A 23,035-nucleotide genomic window follows, 5' to 3' on the forward strand; every position below is an offset into this window, starting at 1 on the left:
AATAAGTCTTCCTCACATTTGCACAAACAATCAGACAGGTGAGGTGAAATGCGGTTTAATGTCGCGTCCAAGATTATTCTGCGGCGTGTGTACGTGCGTGCGTGCGTGCGTGGAATGATACCGATTTTATAGTGCTTGCCTTCTGATATACCATGCTGCAGTTTAACATGAATACCCCACTTAGACATGGTATACTGACTCCGAGTCATTAGCCCCTTACTACCGAGGGCCAGACAGGGTAACAAGTACAATCTTTTAACGTCTTTTGGTAGGACGCGGCCGGGGATCAAACCCTGGACCTTCCTCTCTCCGGGCTGACACTCTACATCTAGACCACAGAGGTGGTCGTCAAATTTGTCAAAGTCACTGGAATAGGACTATTAACACTCAGCTTTTGTGAGTATGGACATTAATTAAGCACAATATACATCCAAAACCTTACCTTGACCTTCGATGCCTATCCCTTGACCTTGACCTCCGCCGTCGCTCACGTGATCTTGAACGAGACCTCTTGCGTTTTTTCGGAGACCTACAACAATGAACTTTGATCATAGAAAACTTGAACGGAACATGAATATGATATACTGCAGGCAATCGCACAACCACCTTGACTGGACTGCCACCTCTTGTAACTGGTGTCAGTTTTCACTGCTGTAGATTTGGTTACCATAAATTAAATGAAAGGAAGAAACTGAATATACTCGAATTCGAGGCTTCAAGCACTCCATTAAATACCGAAGTGTGTGGGTGAAGGTATCCTGCGGCATTCAGCAATATATCACTAACATTGTGGTTGTCTTCAAACAATGCCAAACAAGAAAACAGCGTTATCACTACCCCCATGCCATGGGGCATATTAGAATTTTGTTTGCCCATATAGTAGTGAATATAAACTATGAACAATAAAGCCTTAAAAATAGATAGGCACTTGGGCTGCTTAAATGTGAAATTAATACATAAAAAAGTCCCCTCTGAAAAATATAACTGTCTTGTTAAGTTTCTCTTAGATAAGCTCACTTCAGTAGTTTTGGAGAAAACTTGTCCTCATTGCACAAACTATGCACTAAGTTTAAAGCATGGAGCAACGGCCATAATTGTCCCTGAATCCCCAGGAATATGCTTGAACTCACCGTGACCTATCCCTGGACCTATGCGAGCTACGGCGATGATCGTGGTCGTCATCTTTCTTCTCGTCGTGACTGGTATCCAGATCCATTTCTTCCCCGTGGGATTGATTCAGATTACCGTACGGGATGGTCTGTGGCATGTCCATTCCGATAGGCACAAACGCCCCTTTATGGCCCTGAAAAGGGAACAGCTTCAATTAACATGTGATTCAGGTTTACTGATACTGTTATAATGGGAAGACTGACAGTGACAGTTGCAGGATGTTCATGTTACACTCTTGGGAAAGAACAAATTCCACACACAGAAACCCTAAGGGCAAATGTGCAAATACAGAACATTACAAAACATCCATTGACCTGCTATAGTATGTACACTTGCTTCGCCTAAATCTACCTTTAGCTGTCAATATCAGTGTTTGACATAGCATGATAGCTGAGAGGTCCTTGTCATAACCTATGTTACAAATGTAGGGGTCCTTCAAGAGTGCCAGAATTTCGAACACTGTCCATACTCTTATGGTAACTCAAATAGCACCTACGCAAATTCAAAACTGTAGATGTTCTCCATGGTATAATGATATCATCTTGAAAGCTATCGTCAACATAAGTCATTCGACAAAAAACCAACATACAATGATAAAATAAGCATGACTTATATTCTGAAAGCAAACTAAGGGCAATATTGCCCGAATCTCTTGTGACTCATGCAAGTGTCTATTGTAAACATCCCATGCTTCTCAATAATCCTCAAATACAAATATTAAGTGTCCAGGGAAAGAGTGACAGATGTGACCACAAGAGGCCACACTGACAAAGTTCCAAGATGTTGATGTAGCACTTTTGGGAAAGATCAAATTCCACACACAGAAATGTGATCGGCAAATAAGTGCAAAAAAGGGTCATTATCTGTGCCAAAATATTTCTTTAAGGTATATTTTCTACTTATGCCCTACGGGCACCGGGACCTTATTCGTTGACAATACAATCCTAATCGTTCCATTAGCACTCATATACAAGGAAGTATAAACCAATCTTAGAAACCAGGAACGTTGATACTGTAGACAGAAAGGTACTGCAAACAACCTCTAAATAAACATGTTGACAATCATGGGGTGTCAAGAAGGTTTCTTTCCATCATGCTGCCAGGGATGACTACATGGGCCACTGATGACTGGTCCTAACTTAAACCTGTTACACATATCCATGATACAAAACAACTTCAATCATTTATTGTGTTCAGCTGTAGATATATCCATATTTTTAAATAAATGTGGCTTTTGTCCATGAACAGAGAGAGACAGAAACAACTATCAAAAGTCATCCTGCCAAGATTCCACGATATTACTGTAGCACTTTTGGGAAAGATCAAGTTCCACACACAGAAACCTGATCGGCAAATAAGTGCAAAAAAAGGGTCAACACCAACACTTCAGGATATGCCCTTAATATTGAAATAGTAACAGTCCGTGCCTAAACATTTCTTTCAAGGATATTTTCTACTGATGCATTACAGGAACCAGAACCTTCCTTCATTGACATTATAATCTTGATTGACATCACAATCTTCATTGATCTTGATTGACATTACAATCTTGATTGACATAACAATCTTCATTGACATCACAATCTTCATTGACATCACAATCTTCATTGACATCACAATCTTCATTGATCTTGATTGACATCACAATCTTCATTGACATTACAATCTTCATTGACATTACAATCCTAATCGTGCCATTAGCACTCTTAAAGAGTCTTATACAAGGAAGTATAAACCAATCTTAGAAACCAGGAACATTGATACTGTAGACAGAAAGGTACTGCAAACAACCTCTAAATAAACATGTTGACAATCGTGGGGTGTCAAGAAGGTTTCTTTCCATCATGCTGCCAGGGATGACTACATGGGCCACTGATGACTGGTCCTAACTTAAACCTGTTACACATATCCATGACACAAAGAAACTTCAATCATTTATTGTCATTCAGCTGTAGATATATCCATATTTTTAAATAAATGTGGCTTTTGTCCATGAACAGAGAGAGACAGAAACAACTATCAAAAGTCATCCTGCCAAGATTCCACGATATTACTGTAGCACTTTTGGGAAAGATCAAGTTCCACACACAGAAACCTGATCGGCAAATAAGTGCAAAAAAAGGGTCAACACCAACACTTCAGGATATGCCCTTAATATTGAAATAGTAACAGTCCGTGCCCAAACATTTCTTTCAAGGATATTTTCTACTGATGCATTACAGGAACCAGAACCTTCCTTCATTGACATTATAATCTTGATTGACATTACAATCTTGATTGACATTACAATCTTCATTGATCTTAATTGACATCACAATCTTCATTGACATCACAATCTTCATTGACATTACAATCTTCATTGACATCACAATCTTCATTGATCTTGATTGACATCACAATCTTCATTGACATTACAATCTTCATTGACATTACAATCTTCATTGACATTACAATCCTAATCATGCCATTAGCACTCTTATACAAGGAAGTATAAACCAATCTTAGAAACCAGGAACATTGATTCTGTAGACAGAAAGGTACTGCAAACAACCTCGAAACATGTTGACAATCGTGGGGTGTCAAGAAGGTTTCTTTCCATCATGCTGCCAGGGATGACTACATGGGCCACTGATGACTGGTCCTAACTTAAACCTATTACACATATCCATGATACAAAGAAACTTCAATCATTTATTGTCATTCAGCTGTAGATATATCCATATTTTTAAATAACAAATTAAAACAAAAGAGCTTTTGTCCATGAACAGAGAGAGACAGAAACAACTATCAAAAGTCATCCTGCCAAGATTCCACGATATTACTGTAGCACTTTTGGGAAAGATCAAATTCCACAGAGAAACCTGATCGGCAATAAGTGCAAAGACAGCAGCTTGACTAAGTCTCACTACTGTCCAAATAAAGGTAACTAGGGGACTTACCACCAAAACCAGAGATCTTGAATGTTTCCCTGTCCTATTAGGTAAACCCTTCACAAAATCAAACATGAGGACATGAGTTCTAACCTGACAGGTGGAGGTGTGACAATTTACTTAGATCTGACCTATACTGTAACGCCTATACCAGGGATAGATACTGATAAGACTAGTGAAGATTTAGACGAACTATAAACGTGGACCAAGACAGTACAAGAACCCAAAGACCCCTTTGAAGCATACCATACGTGGACATGACTATCAAACACGAACTGTTTCACAAATTATTTGCATTCATGAAGCATAGTGAATATTAATTGTGTCCCTCCTTTCCAAAAAGCTGTATTTACAGGGATTCAGATTGGTTCAATTTCTAGGACAGACTGTGATTTTCAATGTCATGATGTTTAAAATATGGTAATAAAACAACAATGTCCTATTAAAAGTTGAACATAAACAACTCTTGAAAATGTCCACAAGCGATTTGTCTCCAGTAAAATTACTGTATTTGTGCTAGTGGCATATTGCATATACCTCAGGTAGAATTAACTGATGGTGTCTACTGCAGTGGTTGAAATAAAATAATATGTGAGTCTGCCACCAGGACAGCTTATTGTGACAAACAAATCAACAGGTAAATATACTGCAGGCCCTAAGGACCCAACAACTTTGAAACTAAGGCCCTACACGAGACCTGCCACAGTTGGTTGGTTGGTTGTTTTACGCCACACTCAGCAATATTCCAGCTATATGACGGCGGTCTGTAAATAATCGAGTCTGGACCAGACAATCCAGTGATTAATATCATGAGCATCGATCCCTGCAATTGGGATCGATGACATGCATCAACCACGTCAGCAAGCCTGACCACCCGATCCCGTTAGTCGCCTTTTACGACAAGCATAGTCGCCTTTTACGGCAAGCATAGTCGCCTTTTACGGCAAGCATGAGCCCTGCCACGGGCCCATGGCAGGTGGCTATTTCGAACCCTGTCTCTTTCCTTGGCGTACCTGATTGATTTCCTTGTCAAATTCCTCCTGTTGCTGCAGCAGCATCTTCTTGTGCAGCTGCTCCTGGGTGGCCATGTCGGACTGCAGCTGCCCCGACTTCTGCAGGGACTGTGACATCTGGTGAATGTGCTGCATGATGGTGGGGTCATTCAGGATGTTCTGAACATTGCTGCAAACACAACAGCCACAACTTGATCATCTTCATTTGGAACAGGAACTTACCATCCATCAAGTCTTTCATATCATTTACCAGTCTGTGACCTTAGACACTAGTCCGAAGCCAGGGTCCAGTTAAATTTCTTCTAGTCCAGTAACATTAACTCATGCTTAGACTAAAATCTACTGAAAATAATGCCAAAATACAATTTCAGGCTAGCAGACTCATAAGTTTCTTTATATTTTGGTACAGACGGTTTACAATTCATTTGTAAAAGAAATAACAAAGATAATACGTTTAGTAAGCAATATTGCAACTATTTTCAAGGAAGACTTTTGTAGAACTAATGCAAAACAAAACGGTCTCTGACACTCAGTCCCACAAGGGTTCTGCATTATTCTGAGAGCTCTGATGAAATTATAGATTTCTCCCCTGTCAGCGGAATTTAACTTTTGGAAAACAAATGTTCGAATTATTCTGCAGTCATGAATGAAATAAATAATTTAGGAATTATCGTTAACAAATGATGTGATTCGAAGTCCTGCATTTTTTCGTGTATAATAAGCTTACCTAATTATGGGCAATTATATCCTGGAAAAACATCTATTGTGTATAATACGCACTGACTTTCTTAAGTATTATTTCAGGCTGTCATAATCTGTCATCAGAAAAAGAATATCAACAAATCTGAAACTATCCAAAAAAGTGAAAAAATTGTAGAATTTTCCTATTCGGAATATTCTATAAGTAATACGTTACCACTGTTATACCGAGGCTGTTGTCTCCCACAACTGCTGCTATAGCGAAATCTACCACAGAGATCTCAATTACCTCATGCAGCACGTGCGTAGCCACCTAGCTGCCATGTGACACCCTTCACTCTTGTCTCCTGCGAGAGCAAGTGCTCGGGGGACGGACGGGCGGGCAGCAGCCCAGTGGTAACGTATTACTTATAGAATATTCCGAATAGGAAAATTCTACAAATTACATTAAGTAATACGTTACCACTGTTATACCGAGGCTGACTACCACAGTAGGCGGTGGGGAGCACCTACAACCCGAATCCTGACTGCTAGCGTTCCTTCCGACCAGCGGAAGTAAACACCAAGGCGGAAGCACTCGATGCGCATGCACCTAGCTAGGCGTTACCCTATAGGAATACCAAAGCACTGTCAAGCGCATACCGTAAGGCTCAATCGTCAATGCCAAAACGATTGGTGACTCCAAACGGCCCCACTGGATAGGTATTTCATCGCCGCAGCGGATGAGAACACTGTATCCGCGTGAGCTAAATCTTAGATCAGGTTAAACAGTCGAAAAGAGGGAAATTAATTTCCTTCAGACCGTATATCCCAGAGCAAGCCTACTTAAAGTATGCATTAGGCGCGTGACCTAATTCCAGTATTCGTAAGCATGTATCGCAAGGTTGGAATACACGACAGACAATTAAATGCATAATTGTCAAAATACAAATAAGGACAAAACACACAAAAAGCCGCCTCACCTGTGGTGTGAGTGCGCTGGTTTGCAGGACCCCCACTCCTGTACCCACGGCGTGGGAACATTGGAGACGACCCAGATTGACCACCGTGCAAGGACTGACGACTGCGGAGTTTGGAATTGCGCTGGACACACCCCCTAGATGACCGCTTGTGCCGCGATCAGCACCCCCTCCACGTCTTCATCAGAAACCTTTCTGAGGTAATGATTGGCAAAAACCGAGTCAGAACGCCAGTAACAACCTCGTAATATTCTGTGAACAGAGATATTCGAGTGTAGGGCAAATGTTGCCGCTAGCGCCCTGATCTCGTGCGGGTTTGACCCCGCTACCGGTAACCCCCGAGACCGGTACGCCAGATTGATGACAGAACGAAGCCACAACGCAATCGAGTTGCGAGTTATGTCAACCGTGCGATTAGGGTTACACGATATGAACAGACGGTCACGCCCTTGTCTACGTTCATTCGAAGCCTTAAGATAATACTTAAGGGCCCTAACCGGACACAGCGCTCTGTCCTCAGTATCAGCAGGATGTAAGATTTCTTTGAGGGATCTTACAGTGAATTCTCTCTCCGTTTGCCCGACTCTCTGATTCTTGGCGACGAAGCCCATGAGCAGGCCCAGGCGGACCGCTCCTTCGTCACCCCTATCGAATCGTACCTTGGCGACATCGAGTGCATGAATTTCGGATACACGTGCCGCCGTGGCAAAGGAGAGGAGAAATGCTGTTTTCCAAGTCACATGCCGGAACGAAGCACTATGCAAGGGTTCATACGGAGCTTCCGTGAGTGATTGCAACACTAGGGAAAGATCCCAGGCCGGTGCCCGAAGGCGGCCCTTCTTAAGATCGTGCTGTTTGAAACCCTTGATAATACCCCGTATCACCGGCTCTTTGGAGAGACTGGTACCCATAGCAACGTCCCGTACCGTAGCAACGGACGAGACATAGTTGGCAATGGAACCCCCGGAGAGTTTCCGGGTCTCTCGCAAGTGAGACATGAAACGAGCAATATCCTGCACAGATACCTTATCTGGCGAATGAATGTGATGTTTACAACACCACTTCGTGAAAATAACCCAACGTGCATTATACACCTTCTGGGTAGAATCACGATGCATACTAACGTATGCACGAGACGCCCGGCGAGAAAAACCTTTACTCCTCAGACGCTCGGTGACAACATCCACGCGTGCAGATTGAACTGCCCTGCGTTTGAATGAAGCTGACGGGTGTGAGGGTGGATCAAGAGATCCGGTCTCACAGGCAGTGGGAGTGGCGACTGCGTGACCTGGGTCAGCAAGTCGGGGTACCACGATCTGTTCGGCCACATGGGCGCGATCAGTAACATTCGACAGCGAACTCCTCGAAGCCGGCTTAGAATGTGTGGTATCAACGCTGTCGGCGGGTAAGCATAAGCGTCCAAGCCCGTCCAGTCTAACGCGAGAGCATCGTGATCGATGGCCCTCGGGTCCGGGACTGGTGATACAAACAACGGGAGTTGATTGTTGAACCGTGTTGCGAACAGGTCGACCATCGGACGACCCAAACGTTCGCACAGCCACTGAAACACCACTGGGTTCAGCATCCACTCTGTGGGGCTCGGATCCTGAGGCCTCGATAGAGCATCGGCCAGTACGTTCCGCACACCTGGGATGTGACGGGCGCGTATCTGGCACGGGACACTGTCCACCAGAGCGTAAAACTCGAACGTGAGATCGAGTAGCGAGTGACTGTGGGTTCCCCCCAGTTTGTTCACATAGGACACTACCGTCGTGTTGTCGGTCGCCAGCATGAGCCGGGCGTCGACGAGACGATGCTTCCAGTGATTGACTGCGTTGATCACTGCCTTGAACTCGAGACAATTGATGTGAAGACCTAGTTCGTCTACGCACCACAGCCCCGAGCTCACCTCCCCCTCTAGATGGGCGCCCCAGCCCACTAGAGAGGCGTCTGTATACAGGTTCAACGTGGCCCGGTAGGGCCGCATAGAGACTCCTGATAAGACATTGTAAGGGAGCGTCCACCACTCCAGATGCGGTCGGAGCCGATCCGGGAGGGCGACGGTCGCACTGTTCACCTCCGTTGCTAACAACTGGATTAGCAAACCGTTGCAGCGGGCGGAGTTGGAGACGACCCCGTTCGGTGCAGTCCTGGGCTGATACAAGTAGCCCTAACAGCTGTTCCCAAAAGTGAACAGTCTGTTGCACCGCTAAGACTTTGGCAATCATCGCCTGAATTTTGTGCCACCGGTCTGGGGGGACAAATAGGCGATGGGACACCGTGTTGAACCGACCTCCGATGAACTGCAAGTTCTGAGAAGGGGTTAACTCGCTCTTGGGGAGATTGACAATCCACCCCAATTGCTCCAAGAGCCGACGTGCGAAAACGAGATGGCGTGACAGGGTGTCCGACATTCGATTTGCTACTAGCGAGTCGTCCAGGTACGCGAAGTACCGGACACCCCTCCGGTGGAGGAACCCCACTATGGGGGTGGTTAACCGGGTGAACAGCCAGGGAGCGGATGAAAGACCGAATGGGAGTACAACCAACTCGTAGTGCCTGCCTTGAAAGACAAACCTGAGATACTTCTGATGATCCGAGTGAATCGGAACATGCAGATAAGCATCCTTCAGGTCGATCGAAGCTAGCCAGTCGGCCGGCATGATCAGTGCTGTCAGGTCCGTCAAGCTCAACATTCTGAACTTGGGCGGTTTGCGCAGGTAGAACTCGTTGAACGATTTCAAGTTGTGAATCATTCTGAGTTCGGCACTGTCCTTCTTGGGAACGAGAAATATCCTGGAGTAAAACCCCGGTGTTATTTCTGGTAGAGCTAACTCCCGAACTGCCCTCTTCTCCACCAACCTGCCGATGGCATCGGCGAGGAAGGGAAGAACGGTTTCCGAATAGAAACCTGCCGACGGGGCAACGGTGAGCGGCGGATTCGCTATGAGATCGAGCCGATAGCCGTACCGAATCGTGTTGACCACCCACGGGTCGTCGAACACTTGTTCCCAATTCTCCCAGTAAGTCTGGAGTCTGGCTCCCACTGGGGAAAGAGAGGGGGGCCGGACGGGCTGCGGCAGGCGCAACTGTCCAGGGCCAAGTGACTCGGGTTCGCCTACGGGCCAACCGAAGTTGGCGCTGTCGGCATACGAACCCCTCCAATGAGAGTCACCTGGAGGGGCCCTTGCCGTCCTTAGACGACTTGGGCTTCCCCCAGTTCCCCTTCTTCCCGCGAAAGGGCTGCTGAGAACCCTTACCGGAGCCCTCAGAGCGGGGCTTCTTCCCGGAGGAAGAAGGACCCGACCCCTTAGGCCTGCCGGACGCAGCATCCTGGGGCGCGCTCCGCTTCGGAGCGGCACCCAGGCGCCTATGCAAGGACCCCACAAGATCCAGTGTGTGCCGAGAGGCCTCGGCAGACACAGCGGCCTGTTGTTCCTTCAGAACCCCAGGGATCTTGTTATTAAACAGGGTCCGAGCAGACCAAGGCTGCGAAAGGAGCACCTCCTGATTAGCAGCGTCCAACCCTGAAGCAACCAGATACGACTGGCGCCGAAGAAAATGGCACGTGCCGGAAACAAAGGCCGAAGCCCCGGCAACGTACTCCAGGGAAGCATTCAAACCGAGCAAGCAGTTGTAAATGCGCTGGTCTCGGTCCGTGGGAGAACCTTCGACCAGACTGGCCGCTGCAGCCAGGTATGTGTCTCCGTGAGACATTGCCAGCATGGAGTGTCGAGCGAGGGTGTCCAGCTGTTGCAAGGTACCTTGTGGTACCGTGGCAACCGGTGGGGCACGGACCCCCAAACGCTCCACATGGGCTTCCGCAGAAGGACCAGCCTCGGGAAAGGCAAGGTCATGTACTGGGAAAGACCCTTTTCTCCACGACGGGGGAGGTAACGGGAGACCCCGACCGGAGGCAGCCGTGAAGGCCTTCTCCAAAGAAGGCTTAATCCCGCGCAGCAAGGTTGATGCCGGGAAAGCCTTGTCGGACGTCTCGTCGTATACCTCGGAGGAACCCACGGAACCGTGGATTCCCCGCGGTATCGGCAGGGGCTTTGGCATGTCCTCGAAGAGGTCATACACCATGGCAACGCGGTCCTTAACCGATAGCGGAAGCAACGGTTCGGGGGAAGGACCGGTAACCACGGCAGCCGCCGCCGTACCGGTGGACCCCGCGTCCGAACCCGCGGCCACCGAAGAGGCCGGGGACGGAACAGCCAGCGGCCTATCTTGCGATAAGGCCGCCAGCTTGGAGTCCACAAGTTTCGACAATAATGCGGCGACGGAAGCCCCAGACAGCCCGAGGGCCGCAAGGGGATCCGCCGCAGCCGAGGAGGTGGTACCCGCACGGGGACCCCGACCGGACGAACCGGCCACCACAGGGGTGGAGACGGACTGTACGTACAGCCGGTACCGCTCAAACTCCGCAGGCCCCAGACCTTCGCACAGGGTACACCGGGTGTCCCCGCAAGGAACCCTGCACCGCGGGCAACGATCGTGGGGATCCCGGGATGACAAAAACTTTCTGCACACCCCACAACTCCGAGGAGCAGGGGTAGAGGGGGTGGATACTGGGGACATATCCATGTCAGACATTGTTTGCTATAAACAAAGAACAAAACATGGTTACAACGCACGCACCACAACGATTCACAAACGAGCATTTTCACAAGAAAATAAACGAGCAATGTGAACATATAACATACACATATAACTTTTATTAAAGAAATAAGTTATGTTAACCCCCAAAACATACAAGAACAGGGGAAACGTAAAACACAACGTGCATACGCGAACCCCGCAAGTATAGAGAAAAAAGGGCGGGAAAATTATAACCAAGCGTAGCTACCGCAACGCCCCATAAAAGCACAGTTTATTAGAGAATAAACTATAATAAATATCACCAAATCTTCCAGGAACGCTTCAGCAGGAGAAAACACGTCTTGCTAAGCAGACGAAGGAGACAAGAGTGAAGGGTGTCACATGGCAGCTAGGTGGCTACGCACGTGCTGCATGAGGTAATTGAGATCTCTGTGGTAGATTTCGCTATAGCAGCAGTTGTGGGAGACAACAGCCTCGGTATAACAGTGGTAACGTATTACTTAATGTAATATATATCCATTTGCATCGTTTTCTTTGTTTACATCACAAGCTAACATTGAAGCCATACAGAGAGCTATTGTAACTATATATTGTCGTGCACCACACAGTTGCAGACTTAGTAGCATGTCTTAATAATTATGCCACATGTAAAGAGTCAGGCTAATCTGATTTCAACCTTTGTTTAAAATGAGAGAAAAGTCCGGTCACATGATCTGCAAATTAGCCTGTGGCAACATATATTTTCTATCAGAAAATGTTTATAAATTAAGGGTAGGTTCAGGTGGGTAGTTGTAGTATTTTCATTCAAAAGCAGGAGATATTGATTGTTGAACTGATGACCTGTCATGACCAGCAGCATAGCTGACAGAATAATAACAAACACATCTAAAACTATTTCTGGCTAATTTTACAAATCAGCTGAAACAAAGAGGTGGTAATAAACATACCCACCCCTAATTATGGAGTCTAAATATCAAGAAAAGAAGTGTGTACTATACAAGAATATTTATGGGATTCGGTTTGAAATGATTTCATTTCACAAGTCTAATTTAACCAAACATATCAGGGCTCAATTTAAAGAATTTGTTTTGACATGGACCAGGGTCATGTTGCAGGGTTCACACCAGGAAGTTTCTGAAATGGGCCCTTTATGTGAAAATTTCATATTTCCAGAGGTATTAATTTTCTCACTGACCATCACAAAAACAGTATATATACGGTAGGTTCATGTACTGACGGATTCAGTTGTCAATGAGGGAATCAAGCAAGATAACTGAACACTATTACTGCTCAACATTTCATAGGGACAGAGTATAACATATAAAGTTTAGGGGGAAAATTGCTTTATTGTGTATTGTGTGCAGTGAAAAAAAAAATTACATCATATCGCTTCAAGTGAATGAATTAATAGATTATGACATAAAATTTCAATTGTACTTTAATTGTATTTCAAGCATCGTTTCATATGCTTTTGTTTGTTGTTTGACACCGCACTCAGCAATATTCCATCTATATGACGGAGGAAATAAATTAATAATCAAGTCTGGACCAGACAATCCAGTTACAGATATCACGAGCATTGATCCACAAGATGTATAACATCGTGAATAACAAGGTCCAAACACAGAATGCACAATTTGAAAAGGCCACAAACTTGCTATGTAAATTGTCAACAGCACAGCACCAAAACTTAACACAAAAATTCAATGAGAAGTCAGATGGTCGTTTTCTTACGTCACCAATCTCATAAAAAAACTCTCCAAAGAATGTTACATCAGTTGAACTTTTTAATCAGCTAATCAGCGTAAACTCTGAGTACAAGTGAATGAAGAGTTCAGACAACCACATCTGAATTTCTGTTATCTCAAAAGGGAATATAATTAGGGACATCCGAATGCAAAAATACATAGCCACCCTATCATACTCTTTAAGGTATACCATAAATAAAGTCATTTCTGATCGTCATGGCATCTACACCCAAGAGGGGCTACTATGTTTGTGTTCTGTGGCAGATAAGTTTAGTTAAGATCAACATTTCCAAATTAAGGTAGTAAAGTAATGTTTTAGAAAGCTGACATCTGTTTGGCAGGCTTGAGAACCTACATTTTGACAGAAGGGTTAAAGTTCACACAGTTCACCTGACAACCTTTCTATTGAGATGTCACGGATCTTCACACTCAGAGGTATTGTATCAGAGTAAAAGAACCTATTTTAATGAGATTGTCACGTAACAAGAAGGTAAGGTGAGGTGAAATTGGGTTTAACGTCGCATCCAAGATTATTGCACTTATATAGCGACGTGCATGCATGCAGGTGTGTGCGTGCGTGCGTGCGTGCGTGCGTGCGTGCGTGCGTAGTCCGGACTGATGCCGATTTATACTGCTAGCTCACTGAGATACCATGCCGCTGTTTTAACATGAATACCCCACTCAGACACAGTATACCTACTCCGAGCCGACCAGTTCCTGTTTTAGCCCCTTAATGCCGAGCGCCAGACAGGGTAACAACAAGTACCATCTTTTAACGTCTTTTGGTATGACGCGGCCGGGGATCGATCCCCGGACCTTCCGCTCTCCGGGCGGACGATCTACCTCTAGACCATGGAGGAGGTCCGTAACAAGAAGGAAGAAAGACTGAGGATACTATTCTAAACAGAACTAAACTACATATAAGTAAAAGTTTCATTACCCGTACCCAGGAATTCCTCCCTGGTGACCTCCACCCTCCCTCCTCTCATCCTCTTCATCACTCTCACCATAGTCAAAGTCTAGCAGTTTCTGAAACAAGTTAACAAATAATTTAACATAACATAACATAACATACACAGACACATCTTTCTCAAACTTATGCCATGACATACAACTTTTGATATGAAAATATGAATAGTTGTGCCACAGGCACTGTTGTTCACCTGAAAATGTAGTCAACAATTAAAAATGTCAACAAAGACAGACACTCATAAAACAAGAGTCATCAGAAGATGACAAATCCCCTGGGGCCCCATAATAGCAATAGGCACCACTTCGGCCCCTGGGCCCACTTGCACAAAGCGATCTTAGCGCTAAGGTAATCATAACTCCCATACTTTAACATAGGCTTACGATAGTCTTAGCGCTAGGATCGCTTTGTGCAAGTGGTCCCTGGTTAATACATTTTCCAAGTTTGGATGAAAAATCTTTCAAGGTTTTCAAGTTATGCTCTGGAAATGAAATACAGACAGACCAGATGATGACTATATCCCCCTGCATTATAGGAGGGAAGAGGTGAGATAAAAATTGCTGTCAGCATTATCACAATATCATGTCAGCTCCCTCATACAATCGCAAAAGTTTTCAAAGGAAATATGTCTGAGAATTTTCGAGCATAAAAACTTAAAATATTGCACAAAAAACCCAACATCTAAGCCCCACAAAGTGCACATTCCAAATCTCATTCCATTTTGAAAAAAAAGGGTGAATCCTACGAGTAAGGGTTTGGTAGAGACAAGAAGGAGTCATAATTAAGGCAGTCCCTATATTGCATTCAAAGAGCAGTTCTTACTGCAAACTACAAAAGATCGCTTACTGCATTGGAATAATATTTAATGTGCAAACCAGTTACAATGGTAACTCACCTTGTTGAAGCCTGGCTCTGGCGGCCCCTTCCCCTCTCCTCCAGTCTTGCTGAGGAGCTGGTTGGTAAGTGTCTGAATCTGTGCCAGTAGGTTGTTGTCTATGATGGGCCCAGCTTCTTGTGGTTTCTGCATCAGCTCGGTCTGTTGCATCAGCTGCTGCTGTAGAATGTGCAGCTGCTGCAGTTGATGCTGCTGGGAGCTCAGGCTGGTTGCACCCTGCTGGAGACAGACATATGCTAATGTAGAAAGGACTAAAAATCGTTGTTTGGAAACTTCTGTGCTTGAGACACACAATAACAAGGTAATGGAGGAATGTTGTTTGTTTGTTTGTTTGTGGTTTAACGCCGCACTCAGCAATATCCCAGCTATATGACGGCAGTCTGGAAATAATCAAGCCTGGACCAGACTACCCAGTGGTTGATAGCATGAGCATCGATCCACGCAATTGGGATACAATGGCATGCATCAACAAAGTCGGCGAGCCTGACCACCTGAATCCGTCAGTCGTCTCTTACCACAAACAGTCGCCTTCTACGGCAAACATGGGTTGCTGATGTTATTGTAATGTAGGAATGTGTCTGCCTCAAGGCACTTTACAATAAGGTTTTGTTCCTTGACATATCCTTTCAGACCGTTTGTTGTAACACTTACATTGAACAAATATGTTCCGAGTACTAATTACCTCAATCTATTAAACCTATCAAAATTATGGAGTGAAAATACATCAAATTACATACTTTTACAGACTGTAGCCCCGACTGTAAACATGCGAGATCACTGAGATACACATTTTCAACCCTATACCTTAAAATCACATGCATAGTTAAACCACTGCCTTCAACGTCAGTACTGTTGGAAACGTTATCACTGTCTTAGGGGTGAAACAATACATCAGTGCATCGATGCATCTCAAGTTTTCAAGTGATGATTCAATACACAATACGTTTTTTTCTGTATCGATACAAGACAATAAACTAGCTACAATGAATTACTTACCACTCATTTAACGACGCACACACCAGCGATTTGTCAGTCAATATTGCAAAATGAAAGTTAAAATAACCACTGCAAACGTGTCTACAACTAGCTTTTTCTTTGGAACCTCACTGAAATATTGATAGTCAAGAAGTTTCAGCCCTACTATGTCTTCATGATTCATTTATGTGGAAATTTGTTTATCTGGCTCATTTCACCAGAATTCAATCCTGTATACCTCATCAGTCTGCTGCAGTAGCTTGGTGACAGTAGCCAGCATGTCATTCTGTGTGGCCAGCACATCCTGTGGGGCTGGCTTGGCCTCCATGTTGGAGCTGCCCCCTGCATGTGCTGGCCCTGGCCCCGCCCCCGGCCCACCATGGCTCTTCTGCTGGTGTGCTGTGACCACCTTCTCCACAGCACGTTGAGCTGTGAGCAAAATACAGGCTTGAGATTAACAATGTATTTACCCCCATTCCAATTGGCATCACACTACTTTCTGAAAGGCACTGTCTATTAATTAGCATGCCATTTCTTTACACAGTTGCAAGTCAGACTGGTAACTATGCTCCTGGGGAGATGACTGGCACACACAGTACAGGTCTAACTAAATGTCATTGAAGAGAACTTGAACCTTAGCCAATCATAACCACTCCCTATAAACGACAATGAGTTACGGTTTACATCACTTCTAGCAATTGTTTGTTTGTTGTTTAACGCCGCACTCAGCAATATTCCAGCTATATGACAGCTGCCTGGAAATAATCGAGTCTGGACCAGACAATCCAGTGATTGACATCATAAACATCGATCCACGCAATTGGGATGCGATGACATGCATCAACCAAGTCAGCGAGCCTGACCACCCGATCCTGTTAGTCCCCTCTAACGACAAGCATATTTGCTTTTTACAGCAAGCATGGGTTGATGAAGACCTCTTCTACCCCTGATCTTCACGGGTCTCAGTCCAGCAGTATTGCCATGAGGGTGAATGGGCTTCACACACTTTACCCATGTGGGAAACCAAACAACCAAACACCCAGCAGCTGATCCATCCCCCAGCCAGCACATACCCTGAGCAACATGTGTGTGTACAGAGGAAACAGTTGGCACCGAGTATCAGCTTTTTCTATCTGTACTACCTCACAGAATACTTACCAGTTAACACCCTGTCAACATTATTGGGCTCAGCAGCAAGATCCAGTAATGGTTGAATCACATCCACTGGTAGGACACAATTCTTCTGCCAAAGGTTAAGTACCCGGACAACTTTGCTCTGAAAAAAACAAAACAAATGGGATTATAGATCATATAGTTGCTCAAGTATACACAAACGTGTCTGAGCTGCCATACTGATTTGTAACCAAAAGTGACCTATATGTCAAGCATATCCTAAACAAACAATAGACAATTGGGAGGTACAAAATGGTTAAAATCATGAAAATGATAAACACATTGATGTTTGTAACTACTTAGGACAAGGGGATTACCATGCTGTTCAGAAAGCAACGATACTCACCTTCTCATCTGGTGGACATTTAAACAGATTCTGGAACGTTGAGACTATATTCTTGGTAAACCTTGGGGCGAACGCATCTTTGTCCGAACCGAACTGGTGGCGGGACTGTCTGATTATGGAGTCTATCACATACAAACCGGGAACTTTGTACTCTGGTTTACACTGAAAGACAAAAGTTTCATTACAAGCAAGAGTGAGTGAGTGAGTGATTGAGTGAGTTGGGTTTAACACCGCTTTAAACAGTATTCCAGTTATATCACAGCGTGTCAGCTAAAAATGTGGGAGGAAAGCCCGAAGTGATGCAGGTGACCACTCCAGTGAAACACACGAGCACAGGAACGGTGCTGACAAACCTAGAAACATAATTGGGGCGAACCAGGATTCGAACCCACAATCATAGGTTTCTGGCGTGCCTAAGGGACGCAATTCTGCACAGCGAATCGTGGCGCCTTAGACGACTGGGCCATCTGTGCCCCCTACAAGCAAGAAAATTATTGAAATGAAAATACAATTTCTTCAATGACAAAAAAATTCATGTAGAGCTATGATCCTGAGATTCCGGTGCATAATGTAGGTTGTTGTCCGACAGCCAACACTATTCCAGCTATATTACAATGGAGTCCAGGACCCTAAATAATCAAGCCTGGGCCAAGCCAGCTTCTGTGTCCTGGGAGCTGGCAAACATCATCACACAATCGTGTGTTCCAGTACGAGGTACAAGGGTATCTCTAGCGATAGAAACTAACACATTTAGTCCACTAGTCCTGATACATCCTCTATATCTCCAGGGCGAGCATTTCGGTAAACCAACACTAACCCCTGGACCCATCCCATGGTTCTTGCAAACTTAATTAATGGGTAATGGGTAAAAGTAACCGCCTGTTTTGAAAGACATGAAGACATCCTTTCAGTTTTCATCCTTTCAGCATGAAGTCAGTTTTGCACGCTGAATATCTCAATGGGACTGGCCCCATGTTGATATCGCAACCCAACATTGAGGCTGGTTTGAAAATCACATTCTGATTGGAACAATAGACCTAGTAGTCTGGCCGCTCAAAGGCAGGTAATTTGAGACTGTGAGAAGCACAGGGATGAGTACAGAGGTTAGTGTAGGTTTAACAAAATGCCAGCAGTGGAGTAAAAGTAGAGTATTTCTAAAAGTGTGCATTTGTGTACAGGAATAACCCAGCCTACAGTCAAAATAAAGAACTGACTCGTGAAACAAGGCCCTCAACCATGTGTTAACGGAATAGAAACACAGGCTGACTTGAAGAACAGATAAGGGGTGAGGGATACTATCATGACTATAGACAGGGATACACTGAAAGTACAACATAAAACAAACCTTTTGAATGAACTTCTCCACACTCTGAACCACATGCTTGTAGAACTTGATGGCCTTTATGGCACATTTAGTGACATTAGCCATTTTGGCACGTGAAATAGGAGGCCGAACCTCATATAATGAGGAGAGCTGAAAAACAAATAAATCAGGATTTAACATCAACCCCAAAATTTTCAACTACAATGTACTGTAACTCTGGATTTTTTGCTTAATGACTTTGTCCAGATATAATCAATTTAAATCTAATCAGATATGTACATGATTATATTACAAGCTAAGTACTAACAAACGTTGTTTAACCACTATTCTGAAACTAACAATTTCCAATAAAGTAACTCAAAATCTACTGAAAATAGTGCCAAAAGCCAAGTTCAGCATTGACCTTGGCACAGATTACAACCCAGCTGGCAACTCTGAAAGTAGACTAACAATGTTATATCTAATTAGCTGTGAATAGCATGGCTATTTCAGGACAATCATATGTAAAACATAAATTTCTTTCAAAACATTTTAGAAAAACATGGAACTAGGTGAGCTACATCAGAAATTGTACAAGGTTTCAACACCCAGAGTGACACTGACAACTTTATCAATCCCTAACTTTCTGCAGTGAGTGGGTGTTGGGTTTAACACCATTTTTAACAGTATTCCATCTATATCACACCGTGTCAGCTCAATGTGAGACGAAAGCCAAAAGTGATGCAGGTTCTTAGACATTTACTACTTTTGTGAAACCCACAAGCATGGGTATGGTGCTGACAAACCTAGAAACATAATCGGGGAGATCCAGGGTTCGAACCCACCATATCTTTCTGTTTTTTTTTGTTGTTGTTTAACGCCGCTCTCGGCAATATTCCAGCTATATGAACGCAGTCTGTAAATCTGTCAATCCAGTGATTGACATCATGAGCATCGATCCACGTAATCGGGATACGACGACATGCATCAACCAAGTCAATGAACCTGACCAAACAATCGCGTTAGTCGCCTCTTACGACAAGCATGTAGCTTCTAACGGCAAGTATAGTCGCCTTTTACGGCAAGCATAGTCGCCTTTTACAGCAAGCATGGGTTGCTGAAGTGTTCCCAAGGGACAACTCTGCACAGTGACTTGCCCCAAGGAGTGTCTATAAATTATTTGGGGCCTTTTCACTTTTGCAATATCCATCACAACTATTGATAATCAGGCACAGCATCAATGACAATAATAGATACTTCAACTTGCCATCGATGTACTGCCATCAACTTATAAATTAAATGCAGATTAAATACAACCCCAATAGTAACAAGGACTTCCATCGCCAAGTAGCTGGTTAGTAAATAAATCAATGTTTCAAAATAGTCATCAATATTCGAGCTGCGCCATCACAATTGAAGTCTTGCATTTTAAAATACAAGCCCTTTGGACTAGTTGGCAATACCACAGGTCTTGTTGCCCTTGGTGGACTAGTGATCCTTCAAGTGTGCCATTGTTTACTCATGAGGATTTCGGGTAAGAATATAGGACCCGAGGAACTTTGTACGATTGTCGAAAGAGGTGACAAAATAGATTTGATGGTCAGGTCCCGTGACTTAGTTGACTGCAGGTCAATATATCCCAATTGTGTAGATAAATGCTCATGATGTCAATCACTGGATTGTCTGGCCACAATTCAACACACCGTCATATTGATGGAATATTGCTAAGTGCGGCATTCACAACAAAGTCAACACAGCAATCTGCAATATTGCAGTTGTATGATCGCAGAGTAAATAATTGAGTCTTGACAAGATATTCTGTAACTGAATTTTCGAGCAATGAACACAATTGGGTAAACATGGCATGCAATCAGGAAAGTCACAGAGCCTAAACACGACCCATCAAGATGTGTATTCTTCCCCCAAACCTCAAGGAGGATAACTTACTGGCATGCTGACAATTTAAAGAAGTTATGCCACGATCATACATAAATGAGTGCTTGTAGAGCATAAACGGTAAACTGCATTGTTGCCAAATTGTTATAATACATTTACCAAAACATTTTTCAATGTTCAATCTAACTCAAAGGTTGGTTTGTTGTTTAACGCCTCAATTAGCAATATTCTAGCTTATATGACGGCGGTCTGTAATTAACCGAGCCTGGACCAGACAATCCAGTGATTAGTATCATGAGCATCAATCCACGCAATTGGGATTGATAACATACATCAACCAAGTCAGCGATCCTGACCACCCAATCCCGTAAGTAACCTCTTACGACAGGCATAGTCGCCTTTTACGGCAAGCATGGGTTGCTGAAGACCTATTCTACCCCGGATCTTCACGGGTCCTAACTCAATGGTGTGAACACTGACCCAGGCTAATGATACATTATCTAACTGAGGGATAAGTATTTAGCTGGGGGGCCTCATTCTGCCAGCCATAGGCATGACAGGTTTCACTATTTAGATCATATAGCATATCTTTCTGGTGATGACCATCAGATTTATATGGTAGAATTTGGACGTGTTGAAGGCGATGTTCAGAAGATGAGCAAAGTTTCAAATACAACTAAGGGCAACACAAGTCAGAACAATGAATTAGACTATGGTTTATAACTGTCAATACCTATTTTACAAGTTTTCAAAGTGTTATGTTAGAAATAGAAATTCCACATATTTTGTTATTTATCCCAAAAGTTGAAGGAGTGTGGTCCTTCGGATTTCAATTAGCACTGCACGGAGGATGAAGCTAGCATTGGCAGCTTGAAAGCTTGGCTTGGCCTATTGAGTTAATTGAATTAAGCCAACATTTATTTATTGACCTCAAATAATTTGTGATCGTTTACCAAATGATCAGACCCAGGTTGTTTTCCATTACGCAGTAGTCATTTTCTCCTTGGCTGCTTGCTAAAAAATGGCTTTTCCTAAAATTACTTTAACATTCATTGAAAGAGATAGTTACCCATACCAAAACTCACAATCAAGCCCAACCTTGATGTCATGAACGATAATTGACAGGCCTCCAAGTAACAGTTTCACCAATTGTGTCAGCAATATTTGTTTACTTACTGATACTTTTATATCTGCTGGAAGACACTTCATAGAAGTAAAATAATTAGTAATAAACCTAACACTATATCTACTCGTCATCGGTAATTCTTAAAATATCTATCTGGCCTGGGCCAGTAGCATTCGTCACGGTATTGAGCATCTGCGATCATATCATTAGGATTGCAAAAAGAAACTATGCTTAATTGAGATTTCACCTGCCATTGTGAAACAACATGTGCAATAGCGACGTTCATATTTCCTACTCGCGCTGCATCGCGGCATTTCAAGATTGAACTTGATTATTTACGTATGAGGTAAACGCGTATCGTCCCTGGACATTCAACAAACGTGCAACACTACAGACTTATTTGTTAAGTATGACACAATAACTACAAGGCAACAATGAAAATGCGAATGTTTGGATTCCGCGACCACCGGCGTGCTGCCCATGCGATAGTTGTACCCTTGGCTATCTTCCTCTAGTTTTTGGCTAAGACATAAATAATTAGAAATCAAATATAGCTCCCTGATATATACCTCATTGTTGAAAGCTCTAACGGCCTCCATTATGAGCTATTTCGTCCTCTTAAAAACGAAATAGAATAAATATTCGCAACGCTTTGGTATGTGATCCTCACATAGCGTGCTGAGCAAAATGGCGGTAGGGATGTAGCCCATAATTTCCCTTATCCGAGTTGTTAGTCGCACGTTCATTGGTGTTTCAGATTTCAGAAGCCAATGAAATCAGTCGTTGTATGAACTATATCCAAGCGAAAGATAAAAAAGACATATTGGCAATGGAACGAATTAAGGATGATAAGAAAATCCTTTGAATTATGTTTCAATGTTGACTAATTGACTATGGTATAAATTCACAATGAAGAGACAGGGAAATGGTAAATGTGGAAGCAGGATTTAACAAACTTTTATACGTTTTGTAAAATAAATACATTAAACTGTTGTAAATTAGTCTCTAATTGTACATACATATTACATGGTGCATACACATCTGTTTCTTCTACAACGTAATAATATGACTTGTCCGTGTTAATTAAGGTAACAGCTAACAGCTATGTCTGCCTCAATTTAATGAACGGAACATCGTCTCGTAGTGTTCCACACAAAACGACAGCTTACGGGCATATGGGATATAATTGCTTACTTAGATTAATATGGGTAGATAAATATAAATATTGTT

General features: G+C 43.6%; 1 protein-coding gene across 2 annotated transcripts in view; it reads right to left on the minus strand.

The window, feature by feature from the left end:
- LOC124111842 (SR-related and CTD-associated factor 4-like) overlaps positions 1-22,527 on the minus strand; it is a 37,091-nt gene extending 14,564 nt beyond the window's left edge. The window contains exons 1-10 of one of the 2 annotated variants that reach the window (XM_046471696.2): positions 22,375-22,527; positions 18,826-18,954; positions 17,481-17,642; positions 17,120-17,237; positions 16,200-16,390; positions 14,987-15,205; positions 14,068-14,150; positions 5,114-5,282; positions 1,131-1,303; positions 443-529 (exon numbers count right to left, since the gene is read on the minus strand). In XM_046471696.2, the coding sequence (XP_046327652.2) occupies positions 443-529; positions 1,131-1,303; positions 5,114-5,282; positions 14,068-14,150; positions 14,987-15,205; positions 16,200-16,390; positions 17,120-17,237; positions 17,481-17,642; positions 18,826-18,954; positions 22,375-22,404 (1,361 nt within the window). In that variant the 5' untranslated portion in view covers positions 22,405-22,527. Of the gene's footprint in view, positions 1-442; positions 530-1,130; positions 1,304-5,113; positions 5,283-14,061; positions 14,151-14,986; positions 15,206-16,199; positions 16,391-17,119; positions 17,238-17,480; positions 17,643-18,825; positions 18,955-22,374 lie in introns of both variants that reach the window. The other variant, XM_046471695.2, reaches the window with a different exon arrangement.
- Positions 22,528-23,035: the final 508 nt, after the last annotated feature.

Source organism: Haliotis rufescens, unplaced genomic scaffold (genome assembly GCF_023055435.1).
Source record: "Haliotis rufescens isolate VD_foot unplaced genomic scaffold, xgHalRufe1.0.p SCAF_5, whole genome shotgun sequence".
Lineage (NCBI taxonomy): Eukaryota > Metazoa > Mollusca > Gastropoda > Lepetellida > Haliotidae > Haliotis > Haliotis rufescens.